The sequence below is a fragment of the Pipistrellus kuhlii genome, unplaced genomic scaffold, assembly GCF_014108245.1.
Source record: "Pipistrellus kuhlii isolate mPipKuh1 unplaced genomic scaffold, mPipKuh1.p scaffold_m20_p_11, whole genome shotgun sequence".
Lineage (NCBI taxonomy): Eukaryota > Metazoa > Chordata > Mammalia > Chiroptera > Vespertilionidae > Pipistrellus > Pipistrellus kuhlii.
In genome coordinates, this window is record NW_023425416.1 from 23,584,010 (window position 1) to 23,611,136 (window position 27,127).

Below are 27,127 nucleotides of genomic sequence, written 5' to 3' on the forward strand. Positions count from 1 at the left end.
CCACACTAGTTGACAAACTACAAGATCATAAGCAAATACACAGTTGCTGTATCAAGCCACTAAGTATTGGAGTGGGTTGTTACTTAGCAATAGATAACTGATACACCTATGCAAACAGACACCAAAGTCTTAGGCAAATTTTAAACAGTAGGTTTGACTTAAGAGCTAAATGACAGCAGAAATTACAATTTAAAGAGCTGGAAAAGAACTATCTTAACCTCAGCCTTATTTTATGAACTAGGCCTAAAAAGGTAAAGTGGTTTAAGGTCATACAATTAAATTGATAGTCATGCCTGGAATTCACATCTCCAAAGTTCTAGTAAAATTCTCTTATCAAATATCATGCAAAATCCAGGGAGGGGAGAAAAAGTCACTAGAGTCTACTAAGATAACTGCAGTTCAATGTTTAAGCCTAGAATTCTCTGAAAATGAAAGTAACTCAAAAATTCACATTAGGAAGTTTTAATTTAAATGTTATTAGGATCTTCATTGGAACTGGAAATACATTCTTGCTTTCTTTCTTTTTCTTTTTTCTTAATTTTTAAAAATTTATTTTTAAAAAATAAATCTTTATTGTTCATATTATTACAAATGTTCATTTTTTCCCCCTCCATTGCTCCCCTCCAACAGGTTCCCACCCCACCCTCTGCCCTTTCTCCACCCCCCATTGTCCTCATCCATAGGCTCACAGTTTTTGTTCAGGCTCTTCCCACAACCTCCAACTCCCCTTTTCCCTGAGAACAGTCAGTCCATTCCCCTTCCATACCTCTGATTCTATTATATTCACCAGTTAACATTGTTCATCAGGTTTTTTAATTCCCTTGGCTTTTAGTTTCACTTGTTGATAGTTACGTATTTGTTGATCATAATTTTTATCTATATCTTCTTCCTCTTCCTAAAGAACCCCTTTCAGCAATTCATATAATTCTGGTTTGGCGTGATGAACTCCTTTAGCTTTTTTTTTTTTATTAGTGAAGCTCTTTATCTGGCCTTCGATTCTGAGTGATAGCTTTGCTGGGTAGAGTATTTTTGGCTGTAGGTTCTTGCTATTCATCACCTTGAATATTTCTTGCCATTCCCATCTGGCCTGCATGGTTTCTGTTGAGAAATCAGCTGACAATCATATGGGTGCTCCTTTATAGGAAACTACCTGCTTTGCTCTTGCTGCTTTTAATATTCTCTTTGCCTTTTGCTCTTGAATTTTAATTATGATTGGTGTGATCCTCTTTGGATTCCTTTTGTTTGGAGTTCTGTGCACTTCCTGGACTTGTAAGTCTATTTCTTTCACCAGGTGGGGGAAGTTTTCTGTCACTATTTCTTCCAGTATTCTTTCAGTATCTTGCTCTCTCTCTTCTTCTGGGCCCCTCATAATTCTGATGTTGGTTCGTTTGAAATTGTCCCAGAGGTTTCTTACACTATCTTCAACTTTCTGGATTCTCTTATCTTCTTGCTTCTGTGGAGGAGTGTCCTTTGGCTCTTTGTGTTCCAAATCTTTGACTTGATTCTTGCGATCTTCCATTCTGTTTTTAGGACTCTATATAATATTTTTTATTTCAGACAATGTATTCTTTATTTCTAGTTGATCCCTTTTCATATCCTCATAGGTCTCATTTATTTTATTGGCCTTTTCTAGGAAATTCTTGAAAAACCTTATAAGCGTGGTTTTGAAGTCTATATCCAGTCGCTTCTTTTCCTCCATTTCTTTTGTCTGTGATCTGTTTCCTTGTCTCGGCATTTTCACAGCTTCCCTGAGTTGGTAGGGTGGCTTTGTGTGCTAAGGAGTCCAATATGGTTCAGTGAGTCAGCCTCCCAGTTACCTGAGGTGGACAGTCTTGGTGTAGCCCTTTGTGGGCTGTGTGTGCAGTCTTGTTGTTAAGCCTTGTTGTTGTTGGTATCACTAGGAAGCGCTGATCTCCAAGCCAATTGGCTATGAGGATCAGAAGTGTATCAGCTAGGAGGGTTTCTGTATTCCGCTTGAATGGGGCAGAGTCTCGGGGTGGCACAGACAAGCTTTGTTGAATCCCGCACAATTGGTTGCAGGCGCGTGCACCTCTTTGGTATAGGCACAGACAAGCTTTAGATTCCTGTCTGTCACTCCCTAGGAGAGTCCCATTCACTGGGAACGAGAAAGCTAGCCACTGGAAGGGCTTCTGTACTCCGCTTGGATGGGGCGGAATCTTGAGTGGTGCAGACAAGCATTATTTAGCCCCTCCCTATGGGGGTCTGGTTTCTGAGTCCTGCAATAATGGCCGCTGGCTTCACACACCTCTGAGAGATCTCTGCCCACTGCCTGACAGTCTGGCCTCTCCCTGTCTAGGGCCGTCTATCAGTGCAATAGGGTGGTTCTGTTTTCCTCCCGAACAAGAAAGCCAGCCGCGCATTAGCTGTCCGCCCTCTCCGCGTTCCGCAAGCAAGCCGGCAGCGAAGTTGGGCGGTCGCCTTTTCACGCACATAGTTCTCCGTACCTTCACAGTTCCTGAGGTTCAGCGTGCCTTCTCTCTCCTTCCCAGATGGTAGAGCCTCCCCTCAACCAGCCATCCGGCACTTCAGGGTGATGTTTCCCCCGTTTTTCAGTTCTAAATTCAAATTTGTTGTGGTAGGCTGTATTTGGGTGTCTACCCTGTGACGCCATCTTGGTTTCTCTGCTTTCTTTCTTTTTAAGTTTATCTATTTTGTTCATTAGTTTGTTTTATTAGATTCCACATATAAGTGAGATCATCTGATACTTATCTTTCTCTGGCTGGCTTATTTCATCCATGCTGTAGCAAATGGTAAGAGTTCCTTCTTCTTTATAGCTGCATAATATTCTTGCATAAAGTTTTTCTTTTGTCTAAAAGAAGACACTATACCTTAAGACAATATATCATACTTTTAAAGCCTCAATTTTACAATTTCCTTTCTTAGTGTAAAAATGGTTTTTAAGTCTAAAGTTTTTAATTAATCCCTAATTAATCTTTTACATTAACTGTTCCTGGAATATAAAATGCCTAATATGAAAATTTAAGTAGAAACAGTTCTATAATTAGACAACTCAGAGTTTAAAATAATTGAAGGAACTCAATTTCCAGTCACTCAAAATAAAAATAAATCACTCAATTTTATGAGCTAATGACAAAAGAAAATGTCAAACTACAAAAATGTAAATATTTATAAATGAAAATAGCAAGACCATTTTTCCACTTTAACAGTGTACATATGGCCCTGGCCGGTGGCTCATCTGGTTGGAGCACTGTCCCTAAACACTAAAGAACTGAGAGTTCAATTCCATACATACCGAGGCTGCAGGTTCAATCATATGTCAGGGCGCATACAGGAGGCAACTGATGAATGTTTCTCTCTCTCTCTCTCTAAAAATTAATAAACATATCCTCAGGTGAGGATTTAAAACAGTATACATATATACTGTGTTTAATAATAATTCCTATGTATAAAAGGAAAAAAAATCCCACTAGGTATATATAAATGTTATCTATTAATAAGAATAAGTTTACTTGAAAAAAGTTCTCATACCAAGTGTATGATTTTCTGACACCAACCCACAAAGAATTGATTTTTACTTAAAATTAATTTTTACTTTGAAACAAGCAAAAACACACACACAAAGGCAACTTTTGAAAATCATAAACTTCAACTAAAGGCCTTTTCAAGAAACACTATATGATAGCTATGATGTTATGTATAAACAGACAATGACAATTACAAATTATTTTCTTAAGACATAGTCTCTAATAATCACCAATAGCCTCATCCTATTCTACCTCTCTCTAGTTGCTGATATTAAATCTCCTTGCTTCCACAGATATTAGTCTTTCTTATCTCTTTCTACCTTCCTAATACACCTTATCAATCTTTACTGAAGCCTCATTTTCCCTGAAACACACTCCTTATCTTCTGGGGAAATTCATTCATTTCAGCAGAGGCTTCAAGGATCACTTAATAATAATGACTCTCAAATCCACATCTCCAGCTCTTTTCTCTAAGATTCAGATATGCATTCCAGTCAACCAAAGATGTTCCACCAAGATGTTCCCCAGGTAATACAAATTTAACTTGCTTAAACCAAAAGCACCTCTTCCCTTCCTATCCCCCACTCAAAACAGAATGCTCCTGCCCTGGCCAGTGTGGTCAGTGGTTAGAGCAGTGGCCTACGCATCAAAGAATCATGGGTTCGATTCCCTGTCAAGGGTACATACCTATCTTGCATGTTCATTCCCTGATCTTTGTTGAGGTGCGTGAGGGAGGCAACCAAATCGATGTGTCTCACATTGATGTTTCTCTCTTTCTCCTCCACCTCTTTTTCTCTCCCCCAACTTCCCTTCCACTCTCTAAAAAAAAAAACCAATGGAAAAAATATCCTTGGGTGAGGATTAACAAATAAAAAGACAAAAACTGAATGCTCCTACTGGGTTCCTTATATCATTTAACTGCAGCCATACTAACAAGACATTTTCAACTTTTTCTCTTCTCACATCCTCTTTGCCCCCTTAGTCCCTAAATCCTATTTAAGTTACTCCCATGAAGTACATTTCCTCATTTGCCTTTCCACTGCCATCACCCTATTCATCTCATTTGGTAACAGCCTTCTGGTTGGTCTTTCTGCCTCTAATCTCTCTCTATTCTCAACTATAAACTATATAGTGTGTGTGTGTGTGTGTGTGTGTGTGTGTGTATATATATATATATATATATATATATATGTATAGTGTGTGTGTGTGTGTATATAGCTATATATAATTACATATTATACTTTAAATATATAATCAATAGACAGAGTTTATAGTTTGAAAGTTACTATTGTAGGAAGTTGTAAAACTATAAAAGTATAAATGTATATACAGCTATACTAGTATGTAATTTTTAAAAGATTCCTCATTCTTAAGAGACTCAACACTATTATCTATAGAATAAGGTCCAAATTCCTTAGCACAGCTTTTAGGGTCTATCACAACTTTGCCCCAATTATTATTCCCAACTTCACCTTCTACCATCCTTCTCTTAGTAATTTATATACTCCAGCAGATACACCACAAACATGATTCAACTTTTCTCCTCTGCTCTGTCAATCCCTACTACCTTGAAACATCCTCCTACCTAAGTAGTCTGTTAATCTTCCATAAAATAAAATGAACTGTTCTTCCCTCTATGCTGCCCAATACTTTGTTCATACCTCTAGCACCTATCATAAAATATTAGTATTAGAGTACAAGTGTGCCTCTGATAGCCTGAGTCTTATTCATCTTAACATTCCCATCCATTGTATGCCACATGTAAGTGTGTATCAGTTTATTTAATTGAATTGAAGATGAAGCCTCAGGGGAGATCTACAATTAAGGGTTTGCAAGAGAGAGGAGAATAGGCATAAAGGAAAAAGAATTCAGAAAGATAACTAGGAAAACACAATGTCATTAAACTGTTTTTTTCCTTGGCAATCTAAAGAGTCAAATGTGACCGAGGCAGATGAGGATTAAAAAACTACGTTTTGTGACAAAAAGTATTGCTATGAATATAGCTAACAAGAGTGAACATATTTAACAAATAAAGATACATAACAATAACTAAAAGATATAACTCCAGTAAAAAATAGGGTAAAAATGAGCAATTAATTCATCAAAGAAAAATGGAAGACATAAAAAAATTCCTCAAATTCACTAATAATCAGAAAAATACAAGTTAAAAAATTAAATATTATTTTTCACCTATCAAATTGTAAAAATTTTTTAAATGACAATATCCAGAAGGATGAGGATGAAATGATTATGCCCATGCATGTCTGGGGGTAATGTAAATTAGTACAACATTTCTGGGACCAATGTAAAAACATATAGAGAAGAAATTCTAAATATATTCATACCCTTTGCCTCAGTATTTTCACTTCTAAAAATTTATACTAGAAAAAATGGAAATGCAAAATGTATGCACAAGATTTAGAGGACCAAAAATCTGGAATCATAGATGTCTAATAACAAAGAAGCAGTTAAAATAATACATTTCTACACAAAAGATATTACATAACAAATATTTTTAAAACATATTTACTATTACAGGAAAAAGATCATAGCTTGATAGTAAATGAAAAAGGAAAAAACTGAACTTAGGATGGAATACAGAATGGGAAGAAATATATAAATTCTTAACTATAGTTATTCCTGTGCAGAGTCATTATTAGTCACTAAGATTATGTAATAGTTTTTTGGGTTTTTTTAAACATATTTTATTGATTTTTTACAGAGAGGAGGAGAGAGGGATAGAGAGCTAGAAACATCGATGAGAGAGAAACATCCACCAGCCGCCTCTTGCACACCCTCCACCGGGGATGTGCCTGCAACCAAGGCACATGCCCCTGACCGGAATCGAACGTGGGACCTTTCAGTCCGCAGACAGACGCTCTATCACTGAACCAAACCAGTTTTGGCATGTAATAGTTTTAAAATTAAAAAAAAACTATGTTGTTTTTAAGATTACTTGATTTTCCCTAAAATAACTTTTGCAAACTTAAAGGAAGAATATAAACCATTTGTTAAAAAGAGTTCAATGGTGGTTCAATGGTGCCAGAAACAAATGGTGGTTAAGAAGATTAAGTCAAATAAAGCGTAATCATTTAAACTGTAGGAGACATGAAGATATTTCAAATCAGAAAGGAGAGATGCTGATGATGAAATTCAGGATACTAAAAGGGAAGAGAATAATACATGTAAATTACAGACCTCTACCTGTTATTAAAATACAAAGATACTGGGTACAAAGAGCATGAATGTAACACATATGTACTCCACTGAGGCTCAGACAATTATTTAATAAATAAAGTTACTGGTCACAATATAAACAGACAGAAAACATATTATCATATTAGAGTGAATTAATTAGTTCTATTAGAAAACTTCAAAAACAGAAGTTCCTTGGGGATATCAAAGATGGCAATCTTTGTATAAAACATTCTTGAATCATTTAACATAACCTGTACTGAACATTTATTAAATGAAAGACACTGTGAGCGATAGCCTCTGCCCCATAAAGATCATATTCACCTAGAGAATCTAGATATTAAAAAACAAACTGATGAACAAGCGTAATGAGTACTCTGGAAAGGGACCCATCAGGTATAAGGAAACATGACACCATGACAAGGAGGGATCAAATTAAAACCAGATTAACAAACAAACATGAAGACTAGAGAAAAGATTAGAAATGCTGAGCATATATTATACTGTTGTTTACAACACTTTATGCTTAGAAAAAGAATGAATATAAAAACCATTGCTGTGATTAAAGATAGTTATGAATAGTACTTACCTATACGAAGGTCTCTTTGTAAAACATTCTTATCATAAACATAGAAAGACAAATACTGAAAAGTTCTTGGAATGTCAAAGTAAAATTCTTCACTGAAAAATGGGCTAGAGAGAAAAAGGGGAAAGTTCATCATTATAAATTTAACAGTGTCCTCAAATAATATTTTCAATAAAGTTAAATTACACACTAAAAAAACATAAGAAAAGCTTCAGAAGCTCCAAAATAATTATCTATGCTAAATTACAACCAAATACTGTACAACCAAGTTGAACTCTGAAAGGACCTCAATTGCAAGATTGAGCTCCGAACACACAGCTTTTCAGGAATCATGTGAACAGAAGACTCAGTAACTGCCTAGGTTCCTGCTCACCTAAAGTGGACACAAATGAGAGCGGAGGACAGTGTCTTCATCATCATCTCAGAAATAGTAAAGCTATATTAATTACAATAATATGTAACACCTGAAATGTGTGTTATGTAACATGCTACTTCAAAATATATTTTAGCTAAAACCGATTTGGCTCAGTGGATAGAGCGTCAGCCTGCGAACTGAAAGGTCCCAGGTTTGATTCCGGCAGGTTCGATTCCGGTCAAGGGCATGTATCTTGGTTGCAGGCACATCCCAAGTAGGGGGTGTTCAAGAGGCAGCTGATCGATGATTCTCTCTCATCGATGTTTCTAACTCTCTACCCCTCTCTCTTCCTCTTTGTAAAAAATCAATAAAATATATTTTAAAAAACCACAAAAATATATATTAAAATATAAAACAAGTTATTTTTAAATCAACTTTACTGAGTTATAAATTACATATAATAAAATTCAAAGTATAAAGATTAATGATTTTTGATAAGTTTATAAACTGTGTAGCCTCCATCTCAATTAAGATATGGTAACTATATTTTCCTCCTTTGTATCATTTTTATAAACAATTATAAAATGGAGAATTTCTTTTATATAGCATACATCTACACTTTAATATTATTTTTAAAACACATTCTAAAGCCAAATAAGAATAACATGAGACTTATTTACCAAGTAATCTGTCACTTTATCATCCCAATCTCAACAATTCTTATATTTGGTTGGCCACATTTTTATTTTATAAATAAATAAATAAATCCATTTGTAGACAACTTTTCAACAAAGTTCATAAGAGCAATGACTAGATCATGCATATGACTCTCCTAAGGAAATTCCTGGTGTGGAGAAGAGGAGCCCCAGGTAGCTGTACTGCCGGTCCTCAGCTTGATTATATATTACCTACTTTTAAAAAGGATTTGACCCTAGTTGGTTTGGTTCAGTGGATAGAGCATCAACCTGTGGACTGAAGGGTCCCAGGTTCAATTCCAGTCAGGAGCACATGCCTAGATTTCAGGTTTAACCCCCAGTAGAAGGCATGCGGGAAATAGCTGATCAATGATTCTGTCATCATTGATGTTTCTCTCTCCCCCTCTCCCTTCCTTTCTAAAATCAATTAGTGTGTGTGTGTGTGTGTGTGTGTGTGTGTGTATTAATTGATTTTACACACACTAATGAAAGGATAATATATTAATTAGACCGGACGTCTTCTGGACGTCCATCTGGGCAAAGCCACAGCAGCTGCAAGGGCCGAGGAGTGTGGGAGAGGCCTAGAGGTGCGGGAGAGGCAGGGCGATGTGGCTTTTGCAGAAGCTGTGGGAGAGGCACCTGCTGCCACCATCACCCCTTTTGCAGAGGCAGCATAGAAGAGACCTCGACACAGGCTGGTCCAGCACTGCGGCCCCTTTTGCAGAGGCGGCGTAGGAGAGGCAGCACTCAATCCTGGTCCCAGTGCTGCCTCTTCCACAGAGGCAGCCACAGAGGCAGCAGGGCTGGCTGGTCCCAGTGCCACACTTCTGCAAAGGCTGAATGGGTGTGACCTGCTGTGCCACAACCTCCCACAGCCCCTCCCTGAGCCAGCCTGGCCCCAGATCGCCCCCCCACCAAAATACACCAGTGGGCGGGGCCAGCACTAAGAAGCAAGGGCCTTGGCCGCTGGCAGTGGCAGCAGCAGAGGAGTGATGGGGCAGTGCCTTTCCATACTGTGGCTTACAGGCCTAAGCTGCAGTAGGACAACCCCTGAGGGCTCCCAGACTGTGAGAGGGGGCAGGCAGGGCTGAGGGACACCCCTAACCCAGTGAACGAATTTGCTGAGGGACTCCCTCCCACCAGTGCACTAATTTTTGTGCACCGGGCCTCTAGTGTGTGTGTGTGTGTGTGTGTGTGTGTGTGTGTATATATATATATATATGTATAAAAGGATTTGAGTGAGATAAAGATTTAGGAGCTATAGATTCCATATGTAATTCCTTCTTAACTGTCATGAAAACTCTATACACAGACTACCTATAAAAACTGTAATATCCAGAACCCCAAAGATATAAATGGTATCTACTGACTTTTGACTTAACAGCTTATCATAAATGCAAAAGGATAAAAACCACTGAAATGAACACAAGGTGAGTAAGTGTTTAGATTCTTTCACACTATTTCACAGGCAAAATTGCTAGGGGACACCTAGACTTGAAGAAGTACTTAGTTTAACTAGTACATAATCTGTACTGAATGACCTGAAATAACCACTGCTAACTTTAAAATATCTTCCAAGTTGCTATGTATTTAGAAAAATAATTTAAGATGGCCGAAATCGGTTTGGCTCAGTGGATAGAGCGTCGGTCTGTGGACTGAAGGGTCCCAGGTTCGATTTCGGTCAAGGGCATGTACATTGGCTGTGGGCACATCCCCAGTGGGAGGTGTGCAGGAGGCAGCTGGTCGATGATTCTCTCTCATCGATGTTTCTAACTCTCTATCCCTCTCCCTTCCTCTCTGTAAAATATCAATAAAATATATTTTAAAAAAATAATAATTTAAGATGGACAAAAATTGTTTTATCATTTAATTTTCCTTTATGCAAATATCTGGAAAGGCCAGGGTTAAAAAAAAGTAAGCTAATTTTAGTTGCTCATTTACAAGGTTACGTATTTTTTTAAAAATATATATTTTATTGATATTTTACAGAGAGGAAGAGAAAAGGATAGAGAGCTAGGAACGTCGATGAGAGAGAAACATCAAACAGCTGCCTCTTGCACACCCCCTACTGGAGATGTGCCCGCAACCAATGTACATGCCCTTTACCAGAATCGAACCTGGGACCTTTCAGTCCGCAGACCGATGCTCTGCCACTGAGCCAAACCGGTTTCGGCTATAAGGTTACATATTAAAAATTACCACAAACATTCAATTTATGAACAATTACTAGTTTTATCACTGATTTTTTGTGTGTGTAGAATCAGTATACATTAAATAACAAATTGAGATTTTAATAGTTTCAGGTCCCAATCTTAGTTTTGCTTCTAACTTCCTTTATTACATGCACAAATTATTCAGCCTTTTGATGACTCAGTTTCATCATTTATAACATAAATAACAAAAATTCTAATATAACAGAGGCAGGTGATTTATAACTAAAGATGTGTAGTGTATTACTTCAAATCTTTTTGAGTTACTAAAGTATCTTCAGCTTTATACAATGTCTTTCTTATGAAGAACTTAATAGACATTCAAAATTATAAATATTGACAATGAAGACATAATGGAGAAAACTTCAGGGATTAAAAAAATAAGGGCAAGTATAAAGGAAAAAATATATGAAACTGAATAAAAAATATATATGTGACATACAATTTACCTGACATGATACTCAGTATTTCATCCACCACATGTTCATTCCAACAACTCTCACAGGTACCCTTGTTTTGACTCTTCTGTCTGAACAAGACTGCACCCTGCCAGCTCTGTTCTGCACTGCACTGTCCACAAACACTGCCACAGGGCAGAGGTGGCACACTTCAAATTTATGAGTTAGAATTTACTATGATACACTCCAAGTGCTATTGCACCTTCAAAGATGAGAAACATAGCTGAGAGTTCATTCCTTTACAATGTCCTACTTAGTTAAGTGACTTGTACAAACTATAGGAGATTATTTATTTTTAAGATAAATAAAATAATGATGTAGTTTGAGAAAAGTTCAAATGAATGGGCAAAATTCAGCCTGGAGAAAGACTGAGGTATATGACAGTTGTTTTAAAAAACTTGAGAGTGTCATGTCAAACTTGTTCTCCTGAAATCCAAGGGACATAATTAAAAACAGTTAAGAGGAAGATATACTTTGAGCAATGAAAAGCCACACAAAAGCAAGCAAGCACTATGTCTATCTTGTTGTCATGGATATATTAACACACAGCTCCCAGCACTTTCTTAGCATATAGTAAATTCTTTTATTAGACATTAACCAACTAAAAATAATAGCTTTCTAAGAGTCAGAATATTTCTAAGATCAGACAGGCTGATTAGGAGGCAGTAAACTCCTTGGTCACTGATCAAGCAAATGCCAGGAACCACCTGTCAAAGACAACTGTCAGAAAAAAACAAGCATAAGGCAGCTAGTCTAGCTCAATGCCTATTAAAGGCTCCTTCAAACTCTGAGATTCTGTAATTCCAAAATTAAATTCAGAATGTAAAAGAAAAAGTTTCATATCAAGAAAGTCTTTTTGATGAAGTCTGAAAAGTACATACAATTTATTAATAAATATATCATATGAATTATAATTTACCAATTTTATACAAACCTTAAAGATTTTTCAACAACTTGAGTACGATAAACTTCTTCCTGATCCAAATTTATGGTGCAGAAACAATCTCTCATTTTGTTGGGTCCAAGATAAGGCAATAAATTTTTTGCTTCACCTGTTGGCATAAAAATTGAAACTGTTGTTAAATATCACTAGCTGCTTCATGCTAAACCTTAAATAGGATTAATTCATCCAAAAGAACATATAAGATGTGGCACAGGAAAAAAAAATTAGTGGTTAGAAATAGATGATCAACTTGTAAAGGAGTCTGGTGATACTGAGGGAGAAGCTGTGTTTAAAGGGGAGTGAGGTCATATTACAACACTGTATCTCTGTTCTGAGAAAGGGGTAATCCCCCAACGTGTGCTGTCTATTCCATCCCACCAGCACCAACTCAAGAACTTGACTCTACAATTAATCCTTCTTTCTTATATCATCAGTAATTTTCCTTTCTAGTAAATAGTTCCCATCAACACATAAACAAGCTTTGGTATTTCCCAATTTTAAAAAAGCATAAAAAGAAAATCTCCTTTGACTCCACCTCCTCCTTTGCGGTATCATGCCATCTTTAGAGTTCCTTTCACAGCAAAACTTCTTGAAAGTAATTATTTCCAGTCATTCTCTAATTCCTCATCTTCCATTCATTCTTCAACTCTTTCCAATCAGCTTCTAATTCCATAATGACATTGAAACTGCCTCCCAACCAGTGGTCAAGGACAATAGGGGGATGGGGGCATGAGTGGGGAGGGGTGGGGGGTTGGAATGGAGGGGACAAATATGTGATATCTTAATCAATTAAGAAATTAAAAAAAAAAAAAAGAAATTGCCTCCCATATTGCCAAGACCAATAGTCATTTCTCTGTCCTCCTACCTGATCTGGCTGCACTATCCTATGTAATAAAAGGGTAATATGCAAATAGGCTGAAACGACCAGCGGAAATGACCGGTCGCTATAAGGTGCAATGACCACCAGGGGGCAGACGCTCAATGCAGGAGCTGCCCCCTGGTGGTCAGTGTGCTCCTACAGGAGCCAGACTCACAGTTTACAGCTCCGCCTCCATGGCAGCACTAAGGGCTCCCGGACTGTGAGAGAGCTCAGGCCAGGCTGAGGGTCCTCTTTCCTCCTGCCCTGAGTATATGAATCTCATGTACCAGGCCTCTAGTTTAAAATAGGTTTAAAAAGAAATAAATTAATACTAACATCCATCCTTAAATTGTCCTCTTTTCTTGGCTTCCATAACTCTGGCTTTCCTCCTATATCACTGGCTCTCTCTCCTGATGTCTCTCCCTCCTCACCTCTAAATCTTACAATGCTTCAGGGCTCTGTGTGGACCATCTTCTTTCCTTTCCCAAGAAAACTCCTTCAGTATATGGTGTTAATGCTGATGCTTCCCAAGTCTACATTTCCAGGTCTGCTACCTTCTTGTCAACACTAAATATGAATACCCAAGTGTCTCCTTGGATTCTGTAAGTATCTCAAATTTAACAAGACCCAGACAAATCATCTGACTTCCTCCCTTAAAACAGGCTCTTTCCCCAGTCTACTCCATCTTCCTCTTTTTCTCACCATCCTCCCCAAATTTCCCACCCACACATTGAGTCCATCAACAAATCCAACAGACCTTCCAAAATAAATCCTAAATCCAAACACTTTTCACTGGTTGCACCCTATAATCCACTCTCCTTCAAGCAGTGTGTGTGATCTTTTAAACATATCATTCAGGCCAGCCACTCCCCTGCTACAATACCATTCCATTTCACTTAGAATATAATCCCATTTCTAAATTCCCATGGTCATGGTCTAGACCAGCGTTTTTCAACCGCTGTTCCGCGGCACACTAGTGTGCCGCGAGATGTTGCCTGGTGTGCCGTAGGTGCAGACAAGACAAGAATTTTATAATTTTTCACTATTTTGTTTACTTAATATTTCATAATAAAGTAATTATAAAATACTTTCTTTGTGTTTATTTGATTCCTATTCAAGAGAATTACTTTATATATAGTCAATATAGGCACAGAGTTAAATTTTTTAACATTTTCTAATGGTGGTGTGCCTCGTGATTTTTTTCATGAAACAAGTGTGCCTTTGCCCAAAAAAGGTTGAAAAACACTGGTCTAGACAACCCTACTGAACTGCCTTCTCCTCTCTGACCTCTTCTCCTCTCACTTTCCCCAGTGTTCACCTTCTTTCCATTCATCAACCATGCCAAGCTTGCTCAAGCTTCGGGCCTCCGCCTGGAGTGCTCTAACCTGTAGCTGGCTCTTATCTCTCAGGTCTCAGCTCAAATGTCACTTCCTCAGAGAAACCTTCTCTGACTATTGTTACCACATTTTATTTCTCTGTTTCTTTTCATGATAGCATTTACAACTATCTGAAATTGTTAATATTACATAAGTGTCTATTTTCTGATTCCCTCATTCTTGAGGCCTGAGAATTTGTTGATACCCAAGGTCTAAAATAGTGACTGCCACCCAGTAAGGAAGACACTTGAGAGAATTTGTTGAATGCATATTAAGGAAACCAATACGTCTAGTTTGAAGTTCTTATAAGATGTGCTTGGGCCACAATGACACACAAAAGTGTGAGTGCTGAAATCAGACACCAATGTACTAAATTAGAAAAGCAAGACAGTTGGCATAAGGAAAAGAGCTTTGCCCTAACAATTATGAAACCAATGTTCTGTCTTACCTCTGCTAAGTGGCTAAATGACTTCAGACAAATCACTAAAGCACAGCTTTCCTGGTGAAAATTTGGAATAGATAAACTTAAGTCTCTTATTGTTTATAAACTTTAAAATAAAAGGCCATTTAAACCAATATATTTTAAAGAAGTTTATCAGAAAGTTAAGGAGCACCTATAAAAAAAACCTCAATAAACAAATACTTTTAAAAAATAAAAATGAGAAAATCAATGAAAAGGTACCAGTTAGATAATCATTGTTACTAAACTTGTCATTGGGAAATTAGGGAAAAAAGTCAATTTACCACTTAAATGGAAGATGTGAAAATACTTATATTCATCTCAAGTAAGAATCATGGAATCTAATCTTTTAAGTGACCCTAAAATTGCATCATATGGGTCAAGCTGTTTCTTAACAGGAAAAAGAATATATATTTGATTTTGTATCCATCCATTCTCTTCCTCTAGATGTCCCTCCTCTCAAACAAGGCTCATCTGGAGTTCATTCATCTACCTGTGCTCTCTCTACCCCATCTCTTCCCTTTCACTCCAGAGCACTCAGCAATTCTGTTTTCATTATTTTCAACCTTCTGTTCCTTTAAGTCTCTCCTTTGATAACTCCCTTCTGTATAATCTGTGTTTTATTTTAAACCAAAATCCAACTAGGTCACTCTATGGGGCCTAGAAGGTAAACAAATTTGGAATTAAATCATAATAGGCATGCTCCATATCTAATGAGAAAACTTGGAACACTAAATCATTGGCCTTTAATATGTTCCTGTTTCATTCACATAAAAGTGAAGTTTAACAGATATTTACTTAGAATAAAAACTTAAGTTCTATATAATATATAAAATGCACTCATATAACTTCCTATAAAAGCAGTTATCATACTCTTCGTTCAATAATGTTCAAATAAATTACATTGAAAGTGAATTCATCTAATCAGTGCCTAACTCACCAATCAATCAACCTATATAATAGGTAATATGCAAATTGACCATCACGCCCTCACAAGATGGCTGTCTATGACCAGGCCAGCAGGGGGGTTAGTGATGGAAAACCAAATGACTGAACAAGCAGCTGCATGGGGCGACTAGGCCGGCGGGGGCGTCATGAGAGGTGACCAGGCCGGCAGGGAGGTCAGTTGGGGGTGGCCAGGCTGGTGTGGGGGGGTGCAGTTAGGGGTAACCAGGCTGGCAGGGTGGGCAGTTGGGGGCAATTAGGGTGCCAGGGGATGCAGTGAGGGGCGACTAGGCCAGCAAGGGAGGGAAATTGGGGGTGACCAGGCCAGCAGGGAGGTGGCAGTTGGGGGCAAACAGGCTGGCAGGGGGGGCTGTGAGGCTGAGGGCACAAGCTGCGGCCTGATCTCCGCAGGCCTCCTGGAGGGACACCACCCATGCATGAATTCATGCACTGGGCCTCTAGTACAAATATGTTGATTAAGCGAGCTATTAAGACTTTAAACTGCAACTCCAAAATATAGTGGTATTTAATTGGCATTTTATAAAAGACATAAATTGAAATAATTAACTGCCACTTTGTAAAAGAATCATCAAAAGTGAAGGTCAGAAAAAAAAAGTAATACTGTACCCATTATATCTCTAAGCAAAAAGAGATTATCTTAGTAGCACACACTTTACATCAAGATACACAAAAAAGGGAAAACTGAGGAAATTTGGAAGATTGTACTTGTCTTGCATGCATATTTGCTTTGAGCCTCACTAGTTCTAGTTAATTATGGTATATAAATAAGCAAGTGCATTAAACAAAAAAAACAACAAAACGAAACAACTACTCTCCTTAAAAGGCGAGCTTCTTGAAAACTTGTTCTATAAACTGCTACGCACAGCCTGAACCTGCAATTTGTGGTGTTTCTTAACTAGATCCTTCAAGAATACTAATAATACTAAGTGCTACCAAATCAAATGATTGCTTTTCAGTTCCTACCTTATTTAACCATGCTTCAGTATTTGATAGCACTGATCTAGCCTCAGTTTAGGGAACCCACTCCCAATTTCCCTTTACTCCCTTGTTCAGGCTTTTCATCTATTACCCACACCGTAAATGTGAGGCAACTTTTGGCATCCATATGCCACTTAATATAGGTGGAACACCCATTTTAGGTACAGTAAAAAAGTCACTATAAAAAAAATATATATATATATATATACACACACACACACACACACACACACACACACACACACACACTAAAAAAACAGCTCTATCTGTTGCTCAATGGTAGAGAATCGGCCTCAGAGTGAAGGGTCCCGGGTTCAATTATGGTCAAGGGCACATGCCTGGGTTGCAGGCTTGACCCCCAGTGAAGGTGTGAAGAAGGCAGCCGATCAACAATTCTCTCTCATCATTGATGTTTCTATCTCTCTCCCATCATTGATATTTTTTTCTATCTCCAATAATAATAACTATAACTATAACTATAACTAACTATATATATATATATATATATATATATATATATATATATATATATGTGTGTGTGTGTGTATGTGTGTGTGTATATATATATATATATATATATATTTTGAATATATGAGGCCCAGTGCACAAAAATTCGTGCACTCAGTGGGGGCTGGAGGCAGGTGTCCCTCAGCCCGGTCTGTGCCCTCTTGCAGACCAGGATCCCTCAGGAGATGTCTGCCTAATGGCTTAGGCCGGCTCTCCAGGCTAGCCTCCCTCTGGGAGAGGCGGCCCGTGGCTGATCAGGGGCACATGCCCCGATTGCTCCATCGCCACCGCTACCAATGGCCTCCTTCTGTGGGAGGCAACTGGTAGGGTGATCAGGGACGGTGCTGGCCAGTGAGCAACCATCCCTGCCCCCTGCCCCCTTGATCACCCCTCCACCACCACTGGTCACTGCCACCCCCCAATTACTGTCCCCTTCCTCTGCCCGCTGGCACCCATCTTGGCTGGCCTGGCGCGGCCTGCTCACTGGCCCCACACCCCCACCAACCGATTGTTCTGACATTCAGTCGATTTGCATATTAGGCTTTTATTATATAGGATATGCATACGTGTGTGTGTGTGCGCGCGCGCGCGCGCACGCGCGCTAAAAAATAATTAGCCCAGCCATGTGGCTAAGTGGTTGAGCATCAACCTATGAACCAGAAGATCATGATTTGATTCCAGGTCAGGGCACATGCCTGGGTTGCGGGCTCAGTCCCCAGTGTGGGGCACACAGGAGGCAGACAATTAATGATTCTCTCTCATCATTGATGTTTCTATCTCTTTCTCCCTTTTCCTTCCTCTTTGAAGTCAATAAAAATTATATATATAATATATGTGTGTGTGTGTGTGTATAAATACAAACAAATACTTAAACATCTCTCAACATTTGATGGTATTATATGCAAATTTTCTCAATTTATCCAAAGCCCATTCAATGGTGGCTATTCTTAAGGAGAATCAGGATCTATATCTGTGGTACGTATGGTGGATCAGTATTCTTCATCCATTCCAATGTCCTTTTGGTATATGACTTTCTGCACTGCAGAAACTAGAAAGCTAAAAACTACATTTCCCAGACTCTTTTGCAGTTAGAACTGTGAATATGACTTAAATTCCACCAATCAGATGCACTCATTAGAAATTTGGAGGGCAGAAGAGAAGGGAGGTTGCATTGAGGCTGCTTCTACTGAAGATGTCCAGATTTTCTGCAGCAACATTTGCAGAAGTCCTTGTGTCTAGTTACAGGTTTCATAGGTATCAAGAAGAAAGGCACGAGGCATCCATTCTATCATACAGGTTGTGGCAGGTGTAGCTTGGTTCTAGAGCCAGCTGAAATGACAACAGATTACTGAGGAAGATGGCTGCTTGATGATGGTTATTTCCTAATAGTGGCAGATTCCTGATCATGGTAGAGGTGGCGAGGTTGTAAGACAAGCAGCAAAAAATTACAGCTTCCCAATTCTGCAGGCACATTTTTAATCCTAAAAGAGAGTAACTCTCTTAGTGGTCCAGCTGCAATGTGACGTTAAAATGCCATTCCTGAAAGTTCAACATAGAATCCATTTCCACAGTCTTTCCAACAATTCTATAAGCCACTTAAAATATTTTACTAAATCTCTTTCTGCTCAAACTAGCTAGAGTTGATTCTATAAACTTAATCCTAGACTGGTTTCTTTTCTTGCCTTTATTTCTAAACAAATTAAAGAACTCCATCCTACATTACTAGTCATCAGAGTTTGGCAAATCTTTCAGCTAGATGTGGCTATCTGAATCAAACATGAACTCAGAAATGACAAAGCAATATCTCACTAAAAACTATTTTTATTGTTCTGGTAGATAGCGAGTTGAATAGCACAGCATGATCGAATGGTATATGCTTCAACCTGAGAAACAGAGACAGATGGATCTTAATTCTCTGTATTGCTGTATCTGTCTCTGACAAATATTTCTTCATTTCCTACTGTACCATTTGGATGTGGTTTTTAAAATAGGTTCAATAACACAGTGTTATGTTTCCACAAATCTGGCAGTATCAACTTGTCAACATTCAAACCATGTACAACATTTTGGTACCTCCATCTTTTTAAAAAATATTCTTTTTTCCAACCTAAAAGTTTTTATGTATTGATTGATTTTAGAGAAAGAGAGAAAGGACAAAGAGATAGAGACTTGTTGTTCTACTTATTTATGCATTCATTAGTTGATTCATGTATGTTCCCTGATTGGCAATCGAACCCGCAACCTTGGCATATCAGACCAAATGAGCTATCTGGCCTGGGTAACTCTATCTTATCCTTAAATTTATACACATCATGTTTTAAAGTAATAAGTATTCCAGACATTCAATTTATTACTGAGCTAGGTCACTTAAGCAAGACAAATGAAATAATAGAAGTGGTTTTTAGTTGCATTTGAATGAAAGAAATGTTTTTAGCTTATCCCTCATTTAAAAAATTATGTGCATGCCAGAGTACTGCAATATGCAAAGGCAGATATTTGTCTACAAAAGCAGATGTATCGACCCTAGAGCAAATAGCACAGACCTGATTATATTTTCAAATGTCACTATTTCCTTCAACAGTGAATCAAGATCAGGAAGTATATTATTGACAAAACAACTGTTCCTCTATGAAGAAAGGAAGCTGGCTTTCAAGCTCAACATCTTTTATTGTGTAACAACATCCTTTCTTGTTGGATTCATAAATGGTACTCCTTGAGATCGTTTCTAGTCTACATTATGACTTATAATATAACTAAAATTAAAAAAAAAAAAAAACTTCCTAAAGCATAGAATTTTAGAGATGAGCAAACTGATCTCCACGGGGCATTTCTTCTCCCTCAGAGAGGTACTGCAAGGATGCCAAGAACACCTTCACACTACACATCAGTGGTTTTGTCCAACCATAAAATGAAACAGCGTTTTGTCTACTCATGAGATAGTAACTGTTTCTCCGCATCATACATAGCTTGCAACATCATATATAGCTTAAATAAAATGCCTGTTTAGCTTGGCTCCCCATCTGTCAAACTGTTGCCATTTTAATATGTAAACATATATATCACCCCTTGCTCAAAAATCTTTTATGGTGCCACACTACCCACTTTGCAGAATGAAATCTAAAATTCCTTAGTCTGGCATAAAAACCCTTCATAATCTGACACCATCTATTACACATTTGGCCTCTTCTACTTACTTAATCTTTACATCCACAAGATATGCTCTAACAGTACTCAGCTATATTCTCCCATGCCTACATACATCTGCAATGTTATTTTCATTGCATAGAATGCTCTTACCAGTTTCCCCCCAAAAAAAGGGCATCCTCATAAAGCCTTCCTTCAATTTCTAGGTAGTCATGTCACTCTTATTTCCTCGTATATATGTCTACTATAATAATCATATTGTATTGCACTTGTTATAGTTCATTCAGCAAATATTTATTAAGTGCCTACAACATCCCAGGGACTTTTCTAAATGCTGGGGATGTAACAATAAATAAAAATAGATCTCGGCCCATGGAACTGCTGTATAATCAAGACAGGGGAAACAAACAACATAAACCCTTAAACAAGTAAGTAACTAATATTTATTGCCATGGAAGAAATAAAGTAGGGTAGGAGGGTTAGAGAGGCCCGGCCCAGAGGGTAGAGAATGGGAGAACTGTTAATTTATAACAGGAAATCAGGGAAGGCCTTCCTATTAAGGCATTTGAGTATATACCTGAAGGAAGTCAATAAAGGACTGAGCCACGTGGGTATCTGGGGATAGGGATGAACAAGCAAAAAGAATAAAATATGTAAAGGCTCTGAGACAGGATAATTTGGCACATTGAAGGAATAGCCAGTATAACTATAAAATAAGCCAAATAGAGAGAGGGAGGAAATGGTAAGAGATGAGGCAGAGGTGGGGGAAGAAGTTAAATAGGTCTTATAGGCCAATAGAAAGCCTTTGAGTGAGATGGAAAGCTACTGAAGGATTTTGAACAGAAAAATGGCACCATCTAACTTTTGTTCTAGAAGACTCATTGCAGAAGGGAAAAGGTGGAGACAGAAGATTACACAGGCTATTGTAATGATCATGATTAGAGATACATACTGAAGATAGGGCCAACAGGATTTTTGATATTTTGGATGTGGGTGTGAGAGAAAGAGAGGTCAAGGATGACTTCCCGGAGTTTCAGCCTGAGCAGCTGGATGAACAGAGATGCCATTTCCAGAGGGAGGAGCCTCTTGTTGGAGAGGGACCAAGCTGGTGTAGCTCAATGGTTGAGCGTCAACTTATGAACCAGGAAGTCCAGGTCAGGGCACATGCCTGAGTTTAGGCTCAATTCCCAGTAAAGGGCGTGCAGGAGGTAGCCAATCAATGGTTCTCTCTCATCATGGATATTTCTATGTCTCTCTCTTCCTCTCCCTTTCTGAAATCAATAAAAAAAAAATATTTTTTAAAAAGAAAGAGTTGCCTTAACAGGTTTGGCTCAGTGGATAGAACGTCAGTCTGCAGACTGAAAGGTCCCAGGTTCGATTCCAATCAAGGACATGAACCTTGGTTGAAGGCACATTCTCAGTAGGGGGTGTGCAGGAGGCAGCTGATCAATGTTTCCTCTCATCAATGTTTCTAACTCTATCCTTCTCCCTTCCTCTCTGTAAAAAAGAGGAACCAAGGAAGGCTCTACTGAAAAAGTAACTTCTGCATAAACACCTGAAGAGCGGAGACAAGTAAATATTTTCTAGAGAACAGTAGCTTTTAGTCATTGTCAAAAAGTAAATAATTTAAGCTAAGAAGATAAACACCACAGGGAATCAAAACTGATAACAGATGAACAGAAACAGAAACAAGGCCAACTTTCTGTGTACAAGATCAATGATTCTTTGTAAAGGTCGCCAGATAGTAAATATAGAACTACCATATAAATTTTACCTAGGACTAGAATTTCAAGTTATCAGGCTACGGGGTACAGATTCTGGTATATAAGCTTTTGGATGTGTTCTAATATGCACATATGTGTTTTTGTGTATGTTTTTGGGGAAATATATGCATGCATTTATATGTATAGGTTTGTATGTATGTTTCTGTGTAGCCTAAAGAAAGACACTACTGGAATAAGAAAAGAAAATAAACATTTATCAAGTAGCTGAATACTGTACTCCAAGATTAGTGCTAAACATTTTCTCAAATATCTCATTAGATCTATAAAAAAAACCTTGAGAGGTATTACCATTCCTTTTTATAAATTTTTAAAAATTAATTTACATATCTGGTAAGATGATTTGACAAAAATCAAACTACAAAGCTTAGTCTTTCTATTACTCTTAATGTCTTTCTGAATAGAGAAGTGCTGAGAAGCATAGACAGGTATTCCTTTCTGAAATTACCCTAAGAGATCCTGTATGCCCATGTCTATTCAAAGGATAACTTAAGAACAGGGATAAGAGCCAAGACAGAGCTCAGTAGGATTAAATTAAACACCAAGAGATATTGCAAAGGGCCAGAATCCTGGACAAGATAACCATAAAGACAAAGATTGATGTGAGAGGAAAGCTAAATCGTAAAAACAGCTACCCTTTACTGAATAAGTTAATACATGTACTACACATAGATTTTTTTCTTTTTTAGGGACTTCATATACATTACTTCACTTAATTTCACATAACTTCTTCCAACTGGTTCCCCACCCCCCAAAGTATAGACACTAAGGATGGAGGGATAATATTACAGAAGTAAGAGGAAACAGTCTGGAGTTGGAAACAGCAGGAGCACCTTCAAGGTGGCAGTGAATAGTACAAATTGGTTAAAGCATAAAGGGAACTAAAAGGGGAACGAGAAGGAATAAGATTGTAGAGGAAGGAAGAGTGAAATCAAACAGGTCCTGAAATGCCAATCTAAAGAGTTTTAACTGCATTCAATAAGCAACAAAGGTCACTGATCAAGACTATGCTTCAGGGAAATCTGACAGTTAAGTGGCCTAAACTAAAGTAATGTATGGGCAATGGAAGGAAAAGAAAAATGGAAGAGATACTACAGAGGTAGAATAACTTGGCTTAAGTGACTCAGGAGATGATTTTCTAGTAACAGGAATATCAACTTAAACAGAGGAATGGAACTTAGGTGGAGAAAAGATACAAAAACATGCACACTTTATTATTTAAATTCACACACACACACACACACAAAGAAGCGAAGTATGAAGCAAAAATTAAAATTTTACTCTAAATTAAATTAGATAACTGTTATGCTCTCTGATCCTATAAAATAAAGATGTAATATACAAATAGTCATTACAACGTAAAGCATGACCACCGACTGCATAACGACCAGATCATGGATCAGCAGGAGGGTGGGGCAGCAAGCTACAAGTGACCTGCGGAGAACTACAGGAGAGGGCAGGGCAGCAAGCTATGAGGGGGGACGGGGGAAGGAAGCTACAGAAGAGCAGCAGAGCTACTGGCACACAGATTTGTGTGCAGGGCTACTATTTATACATAAACAAGACAATCCTAAGTAATGGTAACATATCATAAGGTCTTTCAAATTTTCTTATAAAGTTTAATTGAAATTTTTGCAATAAAAGGGGCATATAATTCTGAAAACATTCAGTATTGGTAAAGCATAGCAAGTTACATGAATTCATTTTGGAGACAGAGATTTGAGTTTCAATATAAGCTTTGTCTTTAATCTCAAACTCTTCTATAAAAAGGGGTAACTATAATGTTATAGGGTTGCTGTGAGCATTAACTGAGGTAAAGCACTTACCACAATATGTAAACAGAGTGAGCACTCAGTAAATAGTAAGCAGTAGTACCCTTCCTTGGTTAGAGATTCCTAAAAATTAGCATCTGTAAAAATTCCCTTTACCCAAGCCATTTAGTCCTAACTGAAGATAATTTGTTATTTAATAACTGGATACACCAGAAGAGCTCATTTATTTTTTTAAAATTAGATTCTTATTTCAGAAGTAATGCACTTCTATTTTAAGAAATATGTAGAAAAACACCTGGCCTTTCTATAACTCAGGCTCCAAATCTCTAAAATGAGGGACTTGAATTATTTTAGAGGACAGAAAATGGGGGTTAGGTAGCCAGAGATTTGCTTGGCCTACATAATATTAAAAAAAAAAAAAAAATATGCAGCCAACATCTAGAAATTGGGAGAGTTAACACACACACACACACACACACACACACACACACACACACATATTATTTCTGGTTTCTATTTAATAATAAAAGACACAGCAACATGGTTTTGAGTAAAAACTGCAAATATGCACCCCTTACTAAATCATAACAATACCTATTCCATCATGGAAATAGGTACCATGCAATCATCAAGTTGCCTAAAATCAAGGTAATACCACAGAGCAAGAACCTGAATGGGTAAAGGACTCTAGGAATCCAACATAATTTAGGTGGTTGGCCTAAACTCAGTGTCAAAGAACTGTTTTATGGCTATAAAACCTGAACAATAAGTACAATTCTTAACAATACATAAAGTCAAAATTAGAGCATAAGTTACAGCAACTCCTTAAAAATGTCCTACTGTACTAGATAAGATGCAACTTCTCAGTGGGAAAGTCTACAGAACATAGTTAGGGGCCAGTTCTTTCATATATGTCATGTGCACAATAATTGCACAGTTATCTATATTGCTATTGTATTAATCACCTTTGACTGAAGCTTAGTACAGAACAAGAAGTTAGGAAACCTGTGTACATGAAAAGGCAAGTTTCACAAGGTACTGCCAGGAAGCGTCCATGGGTTATACAGATACGTCACCAAGATGCAGGCAGGATCTTCCTGTGGTTTGTTTGCCTTGCCCACTTCCTATTTCAGTTTTGAACATGTGCTGATCCTTAAACTTCCTACAGCCCCCTTCTCACAGGCAACCAAATTCTGAAGCACATATGGTAAGAATCTCTCCTGGGACAGATTAGCCAAAGGTTCCTGTAGCTATGTGAAGTTTAGCAAGGCTCCTAAACTGACCAAGAGGGCCTTACAGGGCAAGCAAACAAAAGCCAGGTGGTGGCAGAACTAAGGGTCCATGGGCAGGCCATATGTGGAATACGGCTGCAATTTCTGGTAACAGCATCCAGGGAGCCAAAGCCAAATGGGGACTCATTAGGACCTAGTGCTTAAAAAAAAAAAAAAAAAAAAAAAAAAAAAGTGGTACCTAGATATAAAAAAGGTGTATAAGTGTATGCGTGTCTCTGTGTGTATGTGTGTTCTAACAAGACAAATCCATATGAAGATAGGCAGAAAGAAAAGTAACATTTTGTATGCATGTCAATCTCTAAAACAGTACTAAAGATATAGCATTCCAGCATTCTAATTTATTTACTATCCTTTAAGTTAGACCACAACCAATTAAGGGATAACGGTCAACTTCTTGACAAGAGAAATGTTCTCATCAGTTCTTTCCAATATACCATCTGATAGGCAACTTGGTAGAGAAAATAATATGGATTTTTGATAACTTAAAGGCCTTCTGAAAACCCGGCTCTGTAGCTATAAATCCTGAACAAACAATCTTTCTGTCTGCTTCTTCTTCACTAAAAGAGGAATAGTAACACTCTTCTTCACAAAATTGGATTAAATGAAACAATTTGCAAAAGTAGCGTAACATAGTACCTAGAAAAAAGTAAATACCCAATAAATGTTAGTTCATTTCCTCATCCTAAGGAAATGTTACCTAACATAAGATTGTCCAAATTACGCCGCGACCAGTTTGGCTCAATGGATAGAGCATCGGCTTGGGAACTGAAGGGCCCTGGGTTCGATTCCGGTCAAGGGCATGTACCTTGGTTGTGGGCACATCCCCAGTAGGACTATCTCTCTTCCTTCCTCTCTGTACAAAAATCAGTAAAACATATTAAAAAAAAAAAAAAAAAAAAGATTGTCCAAATTAAAGCATTCACACAAGTGTTTTAATATTTTAAAGGATCAAGGTTATTCTTTTTACTCCATTTCTCTGAAACAAAACATTGGCTTTTTAGTCAACTTTTTAAACACAAATGGTGAAAATAGGCAAAATATAGGAAATAAAGTTACCCCAAATCTTGACAGGAAAGTTGACTCTATTTCTATGTGCACTCAAAATGTTAGGAAGCTTAACACTTGGTTATCATTATTTTTGCAGATAGGATATTCTTCAACAGTAGAGCAAGAGAAGCTCTCACAGCTTAATATGTATCAAATTCATTTATACAAATGGTCATTTTTTATAACACAACTAATACACAAATACACACTATAGCTAATTTCTCTTTGTCTGCCACTGAGGTAATCAATGTTGTACTTCTTTTAAAACCTCTTTCTGTGCAATTCTCCTATACATATAGAAAAACAAAACACATGATACTATAATATTATTCTGACAAATTGCTTTAACTCAACAATATGTCAAAGTTGTTTCCTTTCTTACTATGGATACACCCATTTTTTTTTTATTTTTTTTTTTAGCTACTATAAAAGATATTTGTGAATATATTATTTAGCTATTTTCTACTGATGGACACTTAAGTCGTCTCTAATTGCTTTGTTTTATCAACAAGGCAATATTAAACATCTCTGTATATGCCTCTTCTGCAAATGTACAAGGGTTTCTGTAAAGTAGATATGCAGACATAGAAATGCATAGGATATATACATTCAAATTTTAACAGATACTTTCAAAATGCTCTTCAACACTATTTTACCACTTAAATTTACAGCAACAGTGAGGAAAGTACCTTATCCCTAAATCCTTACCAAAAACTGAAATTAACAAAGTTTTGGTTTCACAAACGAGTGACTTTTTAAAATTTGTATTTTCTTGGTTAAATTCTGTTAAATCTCACCAGTATTTTCCTGTTTCCTAAACTTTTTATCTTCTTTTCTGTGCAATGCCTACTCATATCCTTTATTTTTCTAATGGCCTTTTCCTTTTTAAAGTTTGCATGAACTTTTTATATCATGGACACTAACAAAGACAGATGCAGTATAGCATAGAAGGTTCAGAGTAACAGGATGGACTATAAAGCCGGCCTGCCCAGTGTGA

At 37.5% G+C, this 27,127-nt stretch overlaps 1 protein-coding gene across 3 annotated transcripts in view; it reads right to left on the minus strand.

Annotated features, from left to right (window-relative positions):
• The window catches only part of RASA2 (RAS p21 protein activator 2), a 115,532-nt gene that overhangs the window by 80,220 nt on the left and 8,185 nt on the right, over positions 1-27,127 (minus strand). For all 3 annotated transcript variants that reach the window (XM_036431268.2, XM_045579224.1, XM_036431267.2), the window contains exons 2-3: positions 11,940-12,057; positions 7,291-7,394 (exon numbers count right to left, since the gene is read on the minus strand). In XM_036431268.2, coding sequence (XP_036287161.1) covers positions 7,291-7,394; positions 11,940-12,057 — 222 coding nt within the window. The remainder of the gene's footprint in view (positions 1-7,290; positions 7,395-11,939; positions 12,058-27,127) is intronic.